This window comes from Helianthus annuus, chromosome 16 (assembly GCF_002127325.2).
Source record: "Helianthus annuus cultivar XRQ/B chromosome 16, HanXRQr2.0-SUNRISE, whole genome shotgun sequence".
NCBI classification, from domain to species: Eukaryota; Viridiplantae; Streptophyta; class Magnoliopsida; order Asterales; family Asteraceae; genus Helianthus; species Helianthus annuus.
This window is the reverse complement of record NC_035448.2, coordinates 121544749-121565652: the sequence shown is the minus strand read 5'-3', so window position 1 is coordinate 121565652 and position 20904 is coordinate 121544749. Positions and strand designations below refer to the sequence as shown.

Genomic DNA, 20904 nt, shown 5'->3' with positions numbered 1-20904 from the left:
ACCCTTAGGCTACACGGTATGGGGGTTGGCCCCGGCCCGTCGCGGGTCGGCGACGGTCCAAACACCGTGCCGCCCCCTACCGTCCCCGTCCTCTCCGTCCCAAAGTAGCCGTTTGCGACGATGCAAATTAGGTGGGTCCCCCACAGCGGCGGATCTAGAAAATCCGCCAAGCCGTAACGTTTTATAAATAAGCCGTAACGAAATCGAAAAAACCTCAAATTTTTCCAAAATTTACACTAATTTTTCCAAATTTTTCCGCGCCAAGCCGTAGCGGGCGTTGCCCCCCGGCCTAAGGTATATCCGCCACTGGTCCCCCACCTTTTGACCGTTAGAAATAAAAAAAAAAACTTTTTTCAAACGGCTATATTAAAAAAAAAACTCCATTTCACTTCCATTTTTATAAATACTCACATCTTTAACCCCTATTTTCACAACTTTTCACCCACTACCACCCCATCTCTCTCACATTTTATAAACCACTCTTCCCTTTTTATAAAAAATCATCATATTTTGTACCATTTTTTACCCGCTACCACCCCATCTCTCGCTAAAAAATTATCATGGCTTCACCCGTTTCTTCCATTTCTTCAATTTCTTCTATGTCTTCATCGTCTTCGTCCGAGTGGTATTCATCATCTTCGGAAGAGGATGTTATTATGCACAACATGATTATGAACGCGGCTCAGGTGTTCATGGCGGCCGCTGAAGGGTCGTCCCAACCGCTAACTAGACGAGCAAAATATAACCGAGACCAAGAAGGTATTTTATTTTTTTTCCTTATGTTTTATATAGATTTTAAAATGTATGTTTTAATTAATTTCATTTATGTTTTGTTCTAAATTTATAGCCGGCCACGATAAACTAGTAGCCGATTATTTTGCCGACGAACCCGTGTACCCAGCCGAGATTTTTCGACGTCGTTTCCGCATGAGTCGTCAACTGTTCTTACGTATTGCAGGCGACATGGCCCAGTCTGATCCGTTTTTTACATTGCGAAACGATGCTAGGGGGCAAAGGGGTTTCAGTAATTTACAAAAATGTACGTCGGCCATTCGCCAACTTGCGTACGATTACGCACCAGATGCATTAGACGAGTACATTAGGATGTCTGAAAGAACAGAGACATGGTTTCCCAAGAATGCTCGGGAGCATTGATTGCATGCACTGGCAGTGGCAGAACTGCCCGGTTGCATGGCAAGGTCAGTATACTAGGGGAGATCAGGGACATCCGACTATCATTCTAGAGGCTGTTGCGTCACAGGATCTCTGGATATGGCATGCTTTTTTTGGTCTACCTGGTTCGCTCAATGACCTCAACATCATATACCAGTAACAGATTTTTGATGATGTAGTGGCGGGTACAGGTCCAGACACAAGCTTTACGGTTTCAGGGGTGGAGTACAGGCGAGGTTACTACCTAGCCGATGGGATATACCCAACGTACTCGACAATCGTTAAAACTATCCCGCACCCGACCGACGACAAAAGGAAAAAGTTTGCAAAGTTTCAAGAGAGCGCAAAAAAAGATATTGAACGGGCTTTTGGTGTTCTACAAAAAAAATGGCACATCATTTCTATTCCAGCACGTTCGCAAACACCAAGGAGGTTACGACACATTATGTACACTTGTATCATCCTTCATAACATGATCATTGAAGACGAAGGGAGAGCGATATGCGATTACGACGAAAACGCATCTACTGGAAATTCTGTTCCAGTTAGTGAGGAACAACAAGATTTGAACGCCTTCGCTCTACGTAACGAGTACACACATCACAACCTACAAGCGGACTTGGTGGAGTACATTTGGAACAACGCTCAAAACGAACCCGCCCACCACATGGAAGACGACGACTAGTAGCTTATTTTAATATCTTAGGATATTTTTAAGTTTTTTTTTAACTTTAGGTTTTTAAGTTTATGTTTTTTTTAGTTTATTTTTTTAAGTTTAATTTTTTTTTAAGTTTATGTAATGTTTTTTAATATTAATGAAAATATTTTGTTACTTTATTTGTTAAATGTTTAAAAAAAGTTGAAGATTAAAAAAAATAAAAAAAATATAAAAGTGGTGGAGGATGATGACTAGGACCATCCTCCCATGCCCCCTAGTTTTGGAGGATGATCCATCCTTGGGAGGACTATGATGTGTCGCCTACGTGGCGGATCATCCTCCAAGGATGGTCCATCACCATACCATGTAGTCTTAGGCTAGTGGGCATCCTTGGAGGATGATCCGCCACGTAGGCGTCACGTCATAGTCCTCCCAAAGATGGTCCATCCTCCAAAACTAGAGGGCATGGGAGGATGGTACTAGTCATAGTCCTCCACCACTTTTATGTTTTTTTATTTTTTTTAGTCTTCTATTTTTTTTAACATTTAACAAATAAACTAACAAAATATTTTCATTAATATTAAAACCACATTACATAAACATAAAAAAACATAAACTTAATAAAAAAAAACCAAAGACTTAAAAAAAAAAAACATAGACATAAATAATATTATGCTTCTTCATGATGTCGGTTTGAAGTTTTTTCAACATCGAACGTTTCGGCTCGGGATACTGATCGACATCCATCGTTATCATTTCCCATTCCTTTAGCCGAATTTTTCATCCGAAATTCTTATTTTCTCATTCGACAATCGGACCTTCTCGCGTAACTTTTCTTCCGCTACACGAGCTTTTTCTTCGACGGCCCGTTCCTTCGCCTTCGTCTTTTGGGCCGAGACGTCGTTGTACATTTTTAACTGTTCCATAAACTCTTCCATCTTCGGGTCCACCTTTTCCTTTTCTTTCCCCTTGGCCCGCTCCTTCTTTGATTTGTCTCGGCCCTGTGGTCGCTCCGCTTCATCTACGGCGTACTCCTCTTCGTCAAAGTCGGCGTCATCATTTAAGTTTATGTGACACCTCGCGTCCGATCCACCGACGCTAAAACTACTCGTTTCCGATGTTTTTTGGTGTTTCACCATCGCCATCTCGTTGGGAATCGGCGCCCATTTTGGTTCGTCTTTTAGAATTGCCCACGCGCGAACGTGAGCAAAGTTGACCATTGTTCTGCTTATACTTGTCCAACGCTTTTTTGAACACATCGTCGTCGCTCATGCCGCTACGACTGTCACTTGTATATAATTTATTATATTCCTCGCAAAACCTATTGACGGACGCGTTCATTTTCCTCCACTTTGAGGAGACCGAGTCGATATCTCGATACGGGCCTTGGTCCATAAGGACGAGTGTTGGAATGATGCAAACGCATTTGATGAATATTGCGAGAATTGGTTCGGTTCTAGCGTCGGATAATATCCCGGAACCGAGAAAACATTAGCTTGGGTCGGGTTGTTGGGATTGTTCGGGTTGTTCGGGTTGTTGAAGGGATCCATGAAAGAGTATAAGGTTTATAAAAGTGGAAGAAGATTTATAAAAATTATGTGAGAGAGAGATGAAATTTTGGGGTTAAATTTGTGAATGGAAGTGAAAATGGAATAGAAATATATATTTTTTAAAAATTTGACCGTTTGTTTTTTTGTTTAAAATGGAAATTTTAATTTTTTTTATAACGGTAACTTTAGTAGGGGGCCTCACTTTTTGGACCGTCGAAAACGGCGAGAAAAGGACGTTGAGGACGGGACGAGAGGGGGGGGGGGGCGGCACGGTGTACACACCGGCGACGGACCAGGATGGTAGGGGGACGACCCGATACCGTGTAGCCTTATTAATTGGTTTTTAGATATCTATGGACTTTTACTATTTTACATTTATTGCTTTTGTAACACCCAACCTAGGGTTGACGTTACATAACTTGAAATACAATATACGATCTGATAACAATGTCTATTTAAACAAATGTCTTTTAAACTTTGATGCAATCTTTCATGTTTTATCATCAATAGACTTGTCATACCAAAAGGAAAAATAGAAAGGTATGCCATAAGCAAATTATCTAGTGAGTGAATAGAGGGTAATAAAATGTAATTTTATTTACATAAATTCAAACCGGAATTAAGTAAAAGATACGCATAACATTAGTTAATTACAAATTGATATAAGGTAGCCTAAAGCATCGAAAGTAAATAGGTGTGTGGGTGAACCACACTAATCTATTCCCAAATCAGATTATGTACGTGCATTTACTTTTTCTCAGAATTGATTCATACGCTTCAACAAACTGCTCGATAAGCTAAGAAACTATGATATACACCATATTATATCACAAATTCAGTGTCGTTTCTAAGTTTTCGGAGGCCCTAAGCGAAGTATGAAATGGAGGCCTTTTTGCAAAATTATCATTTTCAATATATTTAATAACAAAACCCTCCTTTACCCGGGCTTGGGACCGGCCCTTATAACTAAATAGTTTATAACTGGCGTAGTTAATTTTTTTTTGAAAGTTATAAGTTTTTTTTATGGATATAGTATATGTTTAAATAAAATTAATTTTTCTAGCTTTAATTGAGGCAAATTGTTTGATGAAATCATCGTAATCAAGTTCCTCTAGAAAATCTTTTTCGATTGACATAATAGCTAAACCGTTTAATCTTTCTTGTGACATAATAGATCTTAAGTAACTTTTTATTAGCTTTAATTTGGAAAATATACGTTCTGTTGTAGCAACGGTTACAAGAATGGTTAACACAATTCTATAAGCAATATATGCATTTGGAAAAGAATTAAAATTTTTAATATAAGTTAATATATAGTGGGCCTAGTATAGAAAAACCTATCACAAATTTGAAGGCCTTTCAATTTGTGCGGCCTTAGACTTATGCCTAGGGTCTGAAGCCCATTAGGCCGGCCCTGATCACAATGATATATACCTGGGTCAGCTCTCCAGCTGGTATCAAACTAAGGTACCATATTTCGTATAATCATAACAGATTTTGTATTGTTGTCAAGATTTAATATAAAATATATAAAACGTTTTCTAATCACTTTTTATAATTTTCAAAACATAACATGCAATAATATCAAACAATAAAACAGATGATGCATAAAATAAAATGAAGCATTTGCCTTATAGCTCTCTACCAAATGGTTTAACCCTACGCTAACAAAAAAAATATTACCAATGGGTTGATGATCTACTGGTAAAGACAAATATTTTAAATACCTAAGTTTGAAATAGAGAGGTCTTAAATTCAAGTCTGAGAATTGACAATGATTAAAACAAATTTGACGTTAAAAAAATTATTTATTTCACTTCATAAACTGTTTGTTATTTTAATAAATTTGACGTTAAAAAAATTATTTATTTCACTTAATAAACTGTTTGTTATTTTAATACTTGACTTTATTGTCATTTCTTGTGTAAACTTTTAATTTAATATTTTTTTTGTAACTGTTTTAACCTTCCATATTTTTAGACGTAAAAAAAGTTTTATTTACTAAAAAACCACAGGCACTTTCATTTTGTATTTTCTTCGCCTAATCACATAAATAAACTTTCAAATTATTTGCATCAAAATTATATATGTTACTGTTCGTTTATATGTATTTATTAGATTTCCTTTCCAAATTTTAGTCATTAAAAAAGGGTCGTATTATTGGCACACATTGCCTTATTAAATCGACACCCTCAATACGTATTTTATAGGTGAGCATAATGTATGGGCATGCATTGTCACAGTTTGGAAAGTATTAACCGTCGCAAAGTATGAATAACGAGTCAAGGGATTTGACCCGCGCCAGGTACGTATAAAAAGATTATATTTTTAATAGGAGCTTAGGGCTCGACTAGAGAATGATGTGTCAGAATAGGATAATTGACACATATGTAAGAATGTATTTACAATTAGACTTCCGAAAAGTCAAACGAGGTAAATGAAGTCCTTGCAATTATGCAAGTATAAGGTACGAACGTGTACCTCGATGCGACCATAATAGTAAGGGGGTGTTAGTCTGACCTTGAAAGGTCAAACTGCGAAAGTTGACGAAATAACCAATAAAATGAAAGGATAGTATGTAAGAAATGGAATGTATAATATGTTTTAGCATGTACGTAAGAAAATTGTGAAAGAGACAATAGGCGACCAAACACCCTGTAGGACGCAATTATGAAAGGTTGTGTGCTAACTATTTATTATTAGATAAATATAATGGAATTCTTAGTGAGATGATAGTAATGAAGCTAGTGGAAGGATGCTCACGAGTGGGAGCATATTTCATGAATGAATGAGATCAATTCTGGTACGGGAGGTACATATAAAGAAGCGGATCAATCCGGCACACGGATAACTGACTTATGCATTGAAGGCGAGGTTAGTAAAATGTTTAATTCTTGATTAATGATTAAAAATCCATAGATTTAATTGTAAGTATGAACAAAATGAATGGTAGAATAATTATGGTATGGTATACAATGATCGACCCGTAATGGTCAGTGTGAGAAGGTATGAATGTCATTAAGAGGGGGATCTAAAGCCCTTAAATTAAAGTTTGAGCTGAATTGGTTAAACACTCGTATGGCGCTCGTACACAACATACCTAGTTGTTATCATAAGTAGTTCATGCAAGGAGCTAATAATAAAGTGTGGGAAGGATTAAATTTGAGGCTAAACTCAAACTTGTAATTAGTTCAAGTGACGGAAGTAACCGTAGAATGATATTTTATATTCATATTAAGTATGAAAAAAAAGTAATTAGGAAGTGGGTAGCTTTGTATTAGTACCACTAAGTCATTAAATGTTTATAGTATACGTAAAATGTTATGCTCAGCCCCCATATGAATAAGAAAGTAATTAGAAGAACGTTAGTAATGGGATAATGGGGTTTGCTCATGATTACAACAATGAATCATATCATGCATGATTCGTGTGCAGAATGAAATAAATCGATTTATTTATATTAGCAAATGTATGAATACGTTACGCTTATTTAGAAAGATAGAAACAAGCCGTAAGCATAAGCTTGTACGACCAATAGTATACATTTGGAATAAATTTCAATGAACGAACTGCCAGTGATGAGGTATGCTAGGAACTAGCATTATAAAGTGAAAACGACACTAATAAGAGCTCTGGATCAGATTTTGACTTATATGTGATTATGAAAGTAATTTACTTGATTTAAGAACGGAGGGACAATGCGTACAAATACGTTTATGCAAGAATAAAACTCTGGCCAAGATCCCGAATGCATCTATGTTGTATTAAGCATCATGAATGAATAGATGAAAAAGTAAGAGTAGAAGTGGTCTAGTTGGAATGAGAAAGGTTTCGGGGACGAAACCTCCTTTAAGGGGGGTAGACTTGTAACACCCCAAAACTTATTTTTTTTTTTGAACTGTGAACTTCAATAAAAAAACAAAGGGTGCGACCTCAATACAAGGACCGCCAACAAAAACAATTACATCATATACAAAGGGTTTACCCTCCAATCCTTCCAATCTAAAGATTTAAATCTAGATCGACATTTCAGCCAAAGAAAAGAAACAGTTTTGATACAAGCCACAACTTCGGTTACTCTAGGAATGTGCCCCTCAAAGATCCTTTTATTTCGTTCCTTCCAGATGGCCCAGCACGTGATCATAACAATGCCTCTAATGATCTTCTTAGCCCAACTTATTTAGTTTAATAATAAGTGAAAATAAACAAATAATTTAACATATTAATGAATTATGACAAAAATGATAAGCTAGTTTATGGGAAAACCTAATTTGAACACTCTTTCTAAATGGGAGGGTTAATGTTTTAGTTAATAAACAAAAAAAAAATTAAAACCAAACACCCATATCTGGGTTTGGTCGATCGAGCAAGAGAGCAGGGAAAGGGGGGGTGAAACCCTAGCTTCAAGAAATCAAGAATTAATGCCAAATTCATAAGATAATCCAGTGCATGAGCCCTCCTTACGAAAATATAACCCTAATTTGTGAAGTGGTAAGTTTAATTTTCTGAATTTGATGATTTGCATAATGAGGGGCTCGACCCAATCTCGAATTTTGTGTCTAAATATGTGAAATCTGAGTTAGGGTTACCTTCTAGAACAAGAATCATGTTTGATTCTAGGTTATTTGAAGGATTTTAGTAAAAGCCCATTTTATGAAATTGTGATATGAAAAGGATGATCTATGTGATTATAGATATGTGAAATCTTGAAGTATGGTGATGTTGTAATGCTTGAATTATAGAAAATTTATCTAGGGTAAATAAAGATATGAAAAAGGATCGATTGTGGAATGAACTATATGATGAACTAGTGGAAATTTATGCCTTGTATGTTTGTAAATAATGCTTGTAATTTTGATGAACACCAAGTGTTCGATGAAATGCTTAAAAGAATAATGTGTTTGATTTGAAAGATGAATGAATGAGATGTTGGTGTACTAAATAAACGAATGAATGTGTGATTATAGGCGTGAAGGAGGAAGGTTCCAATACTAGGAAATCGGAAGGTTCACAAGATCGAGGTACGTTAGCGTACACCCTATTTTTATTATGATATTATATGCATTATAATCTTAATCAAATTGCGTTGTTATGCTAAAATTTTGAGATTTGAATTCTTGATTTTTCGAAAGTAAAAGTAAGGTCCGTCATAACGGATTGTAAGGAATGAAGAAGTTATGAAAGATAATGCATCATATCCGGTTCTTTTAGTTGAACCGGGTATGGGAAGTTATGTATGCAATGGACGAAAGTCTACTCGATCCGTTTTTCTCGGATCGGGGTATGAAGTAAGAATGAAATGACTATGATTGTTCATTATGAACAAATCGAATGAAGGTGATGTAATGATGCTAGTATCCGTTCCTAACGGGTATGTTAAGTATGCTTAGCCTCTACTTGAGACAAGCATGTAAGGAACCGTTTAACGGTTAGTAAAGTGATTGTATGATGCTTATCCGAGAAAGAAATAAATGGGTTTATTACAAGTGATTGTATGATGCTTATCCGAGAAAGAAATAAATGGGTTTATTACCGAAAATTGTTAGTTGCGAATTACTAACCTTTCTGTTATGTCAAATGTAGGTAAATCCTCAATGTAGGCGACTTGGCAAATTGGAGCGAGCATATGCACACTTAATGAACATCAAGCGCTTCCGCTATTATGTATTAATGTTTTGGGTCAAATGCTTGTTTTTGTATAACATTGTTAGTAGTTACACTTGTTAATACTTGGTGTATGGTTTTTTTTTTAGTAGTGTCTAGTCAAACGGGTCGTAAACTTGTTTGTTTGTTGATGGTTAATACAGGGATACACTCGTCTTACGGACGGGTCATGCCCAAATTTTGTTAAAATCATGGGTTAATGATACTAGCGTTTTTACCCTTTAAATTATGAAAGATTTGTACATTTTAAAAGTTTATGTTTCAAGCGTCTTTTGGATGTCATTTCTTCTAGACGCAAATACGGGCGTTTCAAGGTGGTATCAGAGCCAAGGTTTGAGGGATTCGAGCATATGATGTAATGCTTGAACTCAAACCGACGGCTTGTGCAAAAGTGTGCTCGCTCCAAGATCGCCAATAAGGTAATAATTTGAGTTTTCGGTTTAATACAAGTATGTATAGTGTGTTTACGATAAATATTTAATTAATAAATGTTATATAAAATATTTTTATAAAATTAATTAAACCTGTTATATTTTTTTAAATATTATAAAAAAAATACATTAAAATATTTTTTTAAATATTAATCAAAATATTCGTTGAAGAGTTGAAGACACTCGTATTATAGAAACGAGATGATTTCACCAAGTTAGGGGTGAAACCCGCATCTTGTCGACTAGTCCCGTTCCTCGATTTTCAATCCCGCCAAAGTTTCGATTTTTCAATCGATTTGGGACGTGTAGTAACTGGAAGGGTAAAGTACCGGTAATCGCTTCTCGACGAGAGTATTTTACCTATAGACCAAAGCACGTTTCCCTAATTTGAAAGGACTTTCGATTCACTTTGGAATAGTCGAAGTTTCTAAACCCGAAACAATCCGATGTTTTATCAAGCCTCTCTTTTACTTTATCTCAATTTTTATGTGTTTTAATACTTGTTACCTCGTTCATTTCAAAACCGATGCATAATTCGCACGTTCCTCGCAATAAAAAAACAATAATAATTTGTACAATATAAAAAATTGTAAAGAAAAAATACATTCAAAATTGTAATATTTTGTAAATAGGATAAAAAATTAATTAAAAAATGTTATATTTTTATAAAATCAATTAAAATGTTAGGTTTTTATAAAATTAATTAAAATTGTTATATTTTTTTAAGAATTTTTAAAAAAGCATATTCAAAATTGTTATATTTTTTTAAATTACTTGTTATATTTTTAGGATTTTTTATCCCGCGATGATTTGGAAAGTTGGGTAAAAGGAAGGGTTTAGCCAACGGATACATAATTGTTACCAGACGGTCCAAGGATAACCGAGTGTGGCTCCAATGTTGTCGTAGGAAAACCGGCAGCAAAAAATGCTCGTGCCCTTTTATGGTGATAGGTCGTCTCGAACAGAGTCGTCGGGCTTGGCGGATCGATTATCTGAACAAAAATTTTAACGGGGCGCACAACCACGGCCCTGCTGAACATCTGGAGGGTTACGCGTATGCCAGGAGGCTTACTCCTAATGAGTTTAGGCTGGTGCAAGAGCTGACAGATCAAGACATACAACCCCATAATCTGGAAGGCCGTAACCGAACAGAACCCTAAGAACGTATGTGTTCCAAATGACATACACAACGCTCGCCAAAAGATTAGGGCCACGAAGTTCGAGAAAAACCGTCTCCCATGCAGCGACTAGAACAAATCCTCCAAGAAAAAAAGTTGACCTATTACATACAGGCGGAACCTTCCACCAACGTCGTTCAGCATATATTTTTCTATCACGATAAGTCCTTTGAAATGTGGAGGGCATTCCCGCATGTGCTTATGATCGACGCTACCTACAAGACTAACATGTAAAATCTTCCATTTTTGCAAGTTGTGGGTATGACGTCGACAAACAACACCTTCTGTGTTGCGCATGCATTTCTATCAAACGAGCAGGAGGCAATGTACGTCTGGGTCTTGGAGAGGGTCAGGTCTATGCTGCACGAGTGCATGGAGCCGCGTATAATTCTAACGGACAGGGACCAGGCACTGATAAACGCGTGTAGAAAAATATTCCCTGGCGCACACAGATATCTCTGCAGGTTCCACATCTTACAAAATATTGTGAAGCACTACAAGGGTTTGTTTAATGGGCAAGATTGGGATGCCTTTATAAATCAGTGGAAAACAGTGTGTAATTCCGCTACCGAAGAGTTATACAAATATAACGTCCTCAACCTTCAGACACACCTTGTCAATCAACAACTTACATGTATGTTCTCTCTAAGTAAATACATTCATACAAATTGATATATAATTTGAATATGTTTATTTTTTTCAGATGTTTTTGATTACCTACGGAATAACTGGTTAAACACCTCCAGACAATTGTTCGTATCTGCATGGACCAATCAAACCCTGACATTCTTGCAAACTACGACAAACAGAGCTAAAGGTGCACATGCTTCATTAAAGAAACACTTACTACACCGAGATGCAGTCTGGAATCGCTGGTGAAAAAGGTGGACACCTTGGTACTAAAGCAATATGTGCAAATAAAGAAATCCTTGGAAGAAAGCCGCACCAAGCGAATGAACAGCCACCTTTAGATTCCTATGTTTTGCAACCTACTTCTTAAAGTTTCCATCCATGCTCTTAACCTATTGGAAAACGAGCTAACACGGAGAATAGACACGTTGCGGTCATTCGGATCAACATGTGGCTGCCAGCTGTACTCGGGTGCCGGGTTGTTGTGTGCCTGTCGCCTGGAGAGATTGCAGAATACAGGTACTTATAGACTTATAAAAAATGTTTTGTTGTCTTAATTTAATATGATTGTCTAATGCTCTTTTTTTTGTTTTGCAGACTGCGTCATTCAGCTCGAAGATATAGACATTTTCTGGAGAAAACTTGACCTGAACCCATCAAATTTTGACGAGGAAGATGTTGATGTAGACAAACAATTAGAATATGTGAAACAAAAATTGTCTACCCAATCCCCGCAAGTGAGGAAAAGCGTCTTATCGAAGACCATGGCGGTGGTAAACCAATATATGAGCGACAAAAAACTGCTTATCGTACAAGGAAACACTCGCGGGCGGCCAACTTCCAAGGTCCAACAACAAAGAAAAGAGCAAGTTGCTAGAGATAGCTCAGTTGGGCCTCCCAGACAACAAAGTAGGTGTGACCCTCCTCGACATAGCTCTTATGTACCATCGCAAGATTCCCTAATACCGTCTACGTCTGCAATGTCTCTAAAGTCTCAAAGGTCGTTAAATCGACGCGGTCGTTCAACATCTTCACGTGAAGAAGAGCCTGGCAAGGGCAATGCCTTTCCGTTAATCACTGATGAGGGAATGCTTGAATATGCGCACAAATACAAAAAAACAAATTCCAAAAGTGTTCCACCGCTACATTTCAAGAATAAAAGATGTTAGGCCGGATGGACATTGTGGGTTTCGGGCGGCGGCTGTGGGTTTAGGGTTTGAACAAGATTACTTTGGGTATATTCGAAACCAACTACTTGAAGAGCTGACGGGTCTGAACAAAGAAATGTGGAAGTACATCTTCGATAGTGAATTACCAGGGGACTACGACCAACAAGTACAGAGAATAGATTTTACCGGGGTTGGAATGGCACCCAGGGAACATTGGATAGATATGCCTCAAGAAGCACTCCTTCTTGCCAATAGGTTTGGTGTGATTGTTCACATATTAGACATCCAAGGTTGTTCTACTGTATTTCCCTTATATGATCCAGAGACGCACGTGACCCTGATCAGTTCGTTTCACTGTTATTTGTTAATCGTAGTCATTTTATCCACGTCAGACTTGAAGGGGACTATCCAATGCCGCCACCGAACCTTTCGTGGAGTAGACGCGCACGCCAAGAAGCTTTACGTTGGACGGAAAACTACACGGAACGGATAGCGTGGTATGATATGCTAATGAAGCCTAACATTGACCCTACATTGCTTATTATTGATTGATTTGTAATTTTAAAGAATAATTTATTTGTATAATGTATTCCATTTGTTTATTGCCAAATCAATGCATTATATTGATTAATTTGTAATACGAAAATACGGTAAAATATTCGAAAATGCGCTAAAAAACATCAAAATACGTTAAAGTACAATTAAATACGCTAAAATATGCTAAAATACGCAAACATGCGCTAAAATACGCTAAAAATACGCTAAAATACGGCAAAATATGTCAAAGTACAATTAAATACGCTAAAATACGATAAAATGCACTAAAATACCTTAAAATACCCTAAGATACAAGAAAATATGTTAAAATACCTTAAAATACGATGTAATGCTCTAAAGTACGCTAAAATGTTCGAAAATACGGTAAAATGCGTCAAAGTACAATTAAATACGCTAAAATACCTTAAAATACCCTAAGATACAAGAAAATATGTTAAAATACCTTAAAATACGATATAATGCTCTAAAGTACGCTAAAATGTTCGAAAATACGGTAAAATACATCAAAGTACAATTAAATACGCTAAAATATGCTAAAATGCACTAAAATACCTTAAAATACCCCAAGATACATGAAAATATGTTAAAATACCTTAAAATATGCTAAAATGCTCTAATATACGCAAAAATACGCGACTAAATGATATTTCCACGAGCGTATACATATAACACGGCACTCTGTAGTACAAGTGGACTCCAAACAAAACAGCACGTAATCGTCAAATATGATATTCGCACGCAACCGAACGTCACCGAAACGACGTATGTTGAAGTCATACGTCATAAAATGACAAAATATGCGAAAGTTCGTCAAAAACGACTCGTATACGCGTCGAACCGAGGAAAACACGAAAAACCAAATTTTCAAAATATGGCATATACGATCATATAGGCCAAAGTTGTATCGTATTACACTTAAACACGCATCGTATCGATATATACTATGCGTATTATCCCCTGGATTTATTTAAAAACAGGGGTATATCGGTAATTTACTACCCATCGTATAGATCTATACGATTTGTATAGAATGAGAAAACGATATAACCCCTTAAAACACAGGGGGTTGATACGATCCAAAAACAAACAAAACTCAAAATACACCCAAACATACACACACATACGGTGGTATACATACGGTCGTCATACGGTCGAGATTTCAAGATCGAAGACTAGTACGGTATTCATCTCCAAACCCTCATCATTTTAACGTTTTCAATTTTGCATTTTACCCGTAGGTTTAGTGTGATTTTTGGGTTGAAAACTGGGGTTTTTTGGGGTTTTTTCATGAACTTTTGAATCGATACGATACGTATCGACCTATACGATACGTATCGATTCAAAATTTCAAATTTTTTTTCAAGAACTTTTGAATCGATACGATGCGTACCGGCCTATACGATACGTATGGATTCATAATTTCAGGGTTTTATTCAAGAACATATGAATTGATACGATACATATCAACCTATACGCATCGTATCAGTTCATAATTTTAGTGTTTTTTCAAGAAAATTTGAACTGTCCGTATCGCGCGTAGGTCGGTAACGAGCGTCGAAACCAAAGATGTCGTAGATAGATAATAGTTATAATATACCGTTCGGGTCGTCCGTAACGCGATTAGGTCCATTTCGAGCATCGAAACCGAATACGTCGTAAATATTTTTTTTTTATTTATAGTCGAAACGTCCGTATCGCGCGTAGGTCCGTAACGAGCCTCGAAACCTAACACGTCGTAGATAGATAATACTTATAGTATACCGTTCGGGTCGTCTGTAACGCGATTAGTTCCATTTCGAGCGTCGAAACCTAATATGTCATAAATATACTGTTTTTTTTATTTTTTAGTCGAAACGTCCGTATCGCGCGTAGGTCCGTAACGAGCCTCGAAACCTAATACGTCGTAGATAGATAATAGTTATAATATACCGTTTGGGTCGTCCGTAACGCGATTAGGTCCATTTCGAGCGTCGAAACCTAAGACGTCGTAAATATATACTTTTTTTATATTTTAGTCGAAACGTTCGTATCGCGCGTAGGTCCGTAACGAGCCTCGAAACCTAATACGTCGTAGATAGATAATTGTTATAATATATAGCCGGGGTCGTCCAGGGAGGTGGCGGTGTTATATATTTTTTTTAATTAAATAAAAATTGTTATATTTTGAAAAAAAAATGGATTAAAATTGTTTAGTCATGCAGATATGGAAGTCTCTATGGGTAGAGGGAGAGGCCGGGGAGGTGGCGGTGGCGGTGGCGGTCGAGGTGGCGGTGGAGGTGGACGTGGCCGCGCACATGGAGCGGCGGGGACGTTGATCGCGATGGCGGTGCTTGGTGGGCGTGGACGTGGACGCGGCCGTGGGCGCGACCGTGGCGCTGGACGTGGGCGCGGGCGTGGCGCTGACCCTGGAGAGGATCCCCTATTGGAGAATGATTATCTGAGGTTCGAGAAGGGGAGCGAGGCTTATCACAGATGTGAAAAGTTTCGTCGTATGGAGATAGGCGGCCACTGTGCCCTCGATTTGGGAGCTCTAGAAGAGGTCGCGGAGGCGGCGAGAGCCCGAGAGTTCATCGGACACGATACTCCATGGTCGAGGTATGCTATTTGTTACTGTTTTCTCTTTGTTTTGTATGCGAAATGCATACTAACCACACTGTGTGACAGGTTGTTCGATATTGCACACACACCATCTTACAGGTTGTTCGACTACACTCCCAGGCCTGTAGACCGTCCGGAGGAGGATGATGATGAGGATAACCCGTGGATAGAGGTCAGCATTCATCTAGCGGTGAAGTGGCATTTGATGTCACTCAGACAGTTTGCCGAGCACTCCGGCCTTTGCAGGGTGGACGAGTTAGACACCCCTATCTACACCGACGGCATATGGATGGCCCCCCGTACGACTCTGATGAGGTTCTGGCAGGTGATCAGCACGCGTCTCTTCGGCACGACGTCGAAGCAGAGGGCTTTCTTTATCACCGATCCCCTCTACTGCTACCTGCACAAGCTTATTGCCACATCTGTAGCACCACGTGAGAAGAGTCGCGAGTGGTGCACTTAGGGGGGATCTCTTTTACCTGTACTGCCTTATATGGGGGGAGAGGTGCGCCCTCCACAGGCAGGACAGGTCTGTGCTGTACGGGGGGGGGGGGTGTACATCACACGTATCGCCGTCTCCTTGGGCCTTGTTCCCCAGCAGGACCAATTATTCTCGGATGGGGGCGTGGTGGAGCCGAGCTTGTTGACCCGTGCTACCCTGATCGGCATGCACATGACGCATGACTTCCCAGGGCTCGGTCTGCGACTTATAGGAGGGAACGGGCAGGTCTTCGCCCCCGTCGCTCTCCCAGACGTGCTACCCGAGTTGCTTCCGGAGCCGGCACAGGGTGAGGGTCAGCCGGCAGATGGTGATGCAGCAGAGGGCGACGGCGGCGATGACTCCGATGACGACGATGGTCACCACGTTGAGCCACCACCATCTCCCCCGCCGGCTCCATTTCCGTTAGGTGCTCCGGCACAGCAGGCGCAGCCACATGGGGTGCCTTAGTACCCCTAGCACGTATTCAACGACGAGCTCGATCCACCTGTGGCACGTGCGTTGGCTGAGTTGGAGGACCGGATGCAGGCGCGGATGGGGGCCGCTCACGGCCGTATGGAGCGTCTTCTCATGGAGGCGATCCAGGCATTCCGGCGTAGTGAGCAGTCCGGTTCGGATCAGGGGGCGGGGACCTCAGGCACTGCGGGGGCGGGGCCCTCAGGCACCACTCAGGATCCATAGCTTTAGGATCGTTGTACTTTTGTTGTATTTTGACGGTTTATGTATTTTGAACAATTGCCTGTGTATGTACAAACTTATTATGTAATTAAATTTGCAGTTTCAGTTTATTTGTATTTGTGATTGTTTATTTTAACTGTTTAGATTGGTATGCTTGGTTACGTACAATCGATAATACGATATTAAGTTAAAAATGTGATACGGTACGATATAAAAATAATACGATACTTAACGATAAAAAAATAGTAAAGATTTTAAAACTTATTAAAATAAAAATAACTAATAATAAACACTAATAACAAACCCAAAACACCAAAATCCCAATACAACACACAAAAAATAAACTTCAAAAATTCAGGGTGCCAATACGCATCATATAAGCCTATACGATGCGTATGATGCCAGCCGCCAGACAACACCTGCACCTGTCAGTCTGCAATATTTTTTAACTTTTTCAATATGCATCGTATAGTGCTATACGATGTGTATTGAAAATCCAGGGTGCGCAAATAGATAATGAGGTGTGGGAATAAAATTCCCCTTAAAAAAATCCATTTTCATCAAAATAGTTATCCTAAAAAAGAGGGTTGTGTGTGAGAAGTGTAGGAAGTGTTTTACATCCTTGGATCTAAAATCTAATGGTTGAGATCATAATTACAAAATTATAAATAATGTTTACCATTAAACTAATTAATTTTCTAGATTAAAGGTATAAAGTAAATTTACAAAGTTTTAAATTTAGAAACTCACATGCAATGAACATGCAAGTTTCCCTTTTTTTTAAACGTCAATAACTTTTTATACGTAACTTTAAAAAAAAAATTACACTCTATGACAAGTGGTTTTTATCTACAATATGAGTACCATATTGCTATACTTATATATTATAAAAAGAGTAAATTACAAGTTTTGTCCTTTATGTTTGTCCCAAATTTCAGGCGCTCTCCTTTATCATTAAAATTGATGAGTTTTGTCCTTTATGTTTGAAAATGTTGCACGTTACGTCCTTTATGGCAAACTCAGTTATATTTTTCAGTTAAATGAAATCATGTGCAGGGCACATGAGGGTAGAAATGTAATTGCACCTGCCACTTGTCTTTCCCCTTTAATTATAACCACATCTACCCTTTAATTATAACCACATCTTTCCCCTTTAATTATAACCACATCTTTCCCCTTTAATTATAAAGTCCATTTTCAAAAACCGCCCGCACCGCATGGTTACCAATATTCATCAAATCACAATCACACCGGCCGCCATTTTAAACCAACCCCGCCATCTTCATCTCCTCAACCGCATAAACCCTAATCAAAATGTCACAGAAAGAACCACAAATCATCAGAAACAAACAAGAAATGAGAAACTGGTCAAGATCAATGTGAGCCAAAAACAAAACAATCGGCTTAATCCCAACAATGGGCTACCTCCACCAAGGCCACCTCTCCCTCATCACAGAAGCCCAAAAACACACCCACCTCACCGTCGTTTCAATCTACATCAACCCGAACCAATTCACCATCAACGGAGATCTCTCCACATACCCATCTGACTTCCAAGGCGATATCAACAAACTCAAATCACTGCCAAACGAAGTTGATGTTGTTTTTAATCCACAAAACATGTATGATTATGAGGTTGAAACAGGGGAATTGGGTGTGGGTAATGAGGGGGGAGTGTGTGTTGTTTGGAGGGTGGGGGGCATGAGACATGGGTTAGAGTTGAGAAGTTGGAGAAAGGGATGTGTGGGAAGAGTAGGCCTGTGTTTTTTAGAGGGGTGACTATTGTTGTGGCTAAGTTGTTTAATATTGTTGAACCGGATGTTGCAGTTTTTGGGAAGAAGGAATATCAGCAATGGCGAGTGTAGGAATGGGGGCATATGTGGTTATAATTAAAGGGGAAAGACAAGTGGCAGGTGCAATTACATTTCTACCCTCATGTGCCCTGCACATGACTTCATTTAACTGAAAAATATAACTGAGTTTGCCATAAAGGACGTAACGTGCAACATTTTCAAACATAAAGGACAAAACTCATCAATTTTAAAGGTAAAGGACAGCGCCTGAAATTTGGGACAAACATAAAGGACAAAACTTGTAATTTACTCTTATAAAAAATTACGTTTCAATCGGATGTTTTAGTCCATGGTGTTTCGTTTATGTTCAGACAATGGTGTTTTAATTGTATTGTGATTCAAGGCGTGGTGTTTTAAACGTCTTGAAACATTGTATTGTGATTCAAGTCATGCTGTCTTAACATCTGAAATCTAAAAAAAAAACTGTATTGTGATTCAAGTCATGGTGTTTTAACATCTGGAATGATTCTGTATTGCTTTCAAGTCATGGTGTTTTAACATCTAGAATAGCAATACAATCATCCCTATATGGTGTTAAAACACCATCACTTGAATATCAATACAATCATTCCAGATGTTAAAACACCATGATTGTATTATGATTCAAGTCAGTTTTTTTTTTTAAATTCATATGGCGTTTTATACCTGCAAAATAACAAATTATTGTCGATGAAGATCAGGAAGATCAGTTATTGATACGTAAGAAAATATCTCCTAAAATAACTCCTAAAGCGGTTACAATCTATTTTATCTTTAAATTGGTTTTTGAAGTTAATTACCTTATTACCCTTAATCCATATAATTGAATAATGTCATGGGTCGTCTCTATAATATTTCTCACACTTCTAACAAACTTCGCCCTTTTTACAGGAACTTGAACATATATATATATATATATATATATATATATATATATATATATAAGAGAAGTATACAGAGAAAACCTTGGTGAGTTAAGAAAATCAAGGAAACCTCACCTCCACTATCCATCCATTTAATCTACAGTGGAGATTAATTAAATACAAAAAATGTTTCTTTAGTATTTGTAACAATCTAACAAAAAGTGTTTTTCAGAGACATAATAAGGTGTCTACCAATGGGGTGGTGGTCCATTGGTAAAGGCAAATCCTTTGAAACACCTAGGTTGGGAAGGGGAAGGTCTTGGGTTCAAGTCCCACAGACGGCAGGAGATTAAAGAAATTAGCCGTTCAAAAAAAAAGTTGTCTACCTATAAGTGTTACACAAAAAACTTCATAAAAATGTAACATATTGTAACGTGCACTGCAAACTAAAACCCTTCGTAAATTTTGAAAATATTGAAAATTGTAACAGTTAAAGTTCAAAAAAATTTGAAAAAACTGTTATCAAAACCCATAAAATGTGTAACACAATAACACATTCTTTCTCCCCTCTCCTATGACACGAAAAATATTATAATATCAAAAAATATGACTGTCAAAAAGTGTAACACGTGGCATGATTTATGTCCACCCATTTGGGTTTATTTGGTTTTCTTAACTCATCAAGGATATATCTCTATAGTTCACACACACACATATACAGGGTAAGGATCATTTCAGAACCATAAATATTTACAAAAATCGCAGAACTCCTAATAAACAATCATTTTATTTATATATTTTTATGTTTAGGATAATTTTATCGTTTATTATGTGTATTTTTATGATTACATACATGTTAAGAGTAATTTTTATCATTTTTATATGTAATTTTATAATTACACGTATGTAAATTAGTTTTTTTACATATATGTAATTAGTTATGACACACATATATAATTTGGCTATTACACATATGTAAACTACTTTAACATGTATGTAATCAAAGAAATACATATAATAGATGATAAAAAGATCCTAAATAGAAATATATATAAAATGATTGCTTATTAGGAGTTCTAAAAGTTCTGTAATTATTTAGAGTTCTGAAATAAACCCAACCCTATATATATAGGAACAGGATCAGGAGAGAACGCCGCAAAGTGTGAGAACGATTCTCAGCCACAAGATCTTAGTGGTTTGTGGCTGAGATTGATGCGGTGACATTTTTGTATATAATAGGGGCCTTGGAACTACCAGGAGGGGTAAAATAGGAAGATCCAAACAAAGGTGCACATGCTAATCACATGCCATTTTCCCCCATCATATTTAAACGACAATAACATTTTTATACGCGATTATTTTTTGAAAAAAATTACACCATAAAACTCAGCGTTTTTTTATCTTTCCAACGAGTATACTATTG

At 37.6% G+C, this 20904-nt stretch overlaps 1 protein-coding gene and 1 pseudogene across 1 annotated transcript; both read left to right on the top strand.

Moving 5' to 3' along the window:
* The first annotated feature begins 560 nt into the window (after positions 1-560).
* On the top strand, positions 561-1155 carry LOC110919545. The gene is made up of 2 exons (XM_022163812.2): positions 561-759; positions 848-1155. Exons 1-2 carry the CDS (start codon positions 561-563, stop codon positions 1153-1155), a joined length of 507 nt encoding a protein of 168 aa, XP_022019504.2.
* A 16873-nt stretch (positions 1156-18028) lies between these two features.
* Positions 18029-18862, top strand: LOC110918137 (annotated as a pseudogene).
* The last annotated feature ends 2042 nt before the right edge of the window (positions 18863-20904 follow it).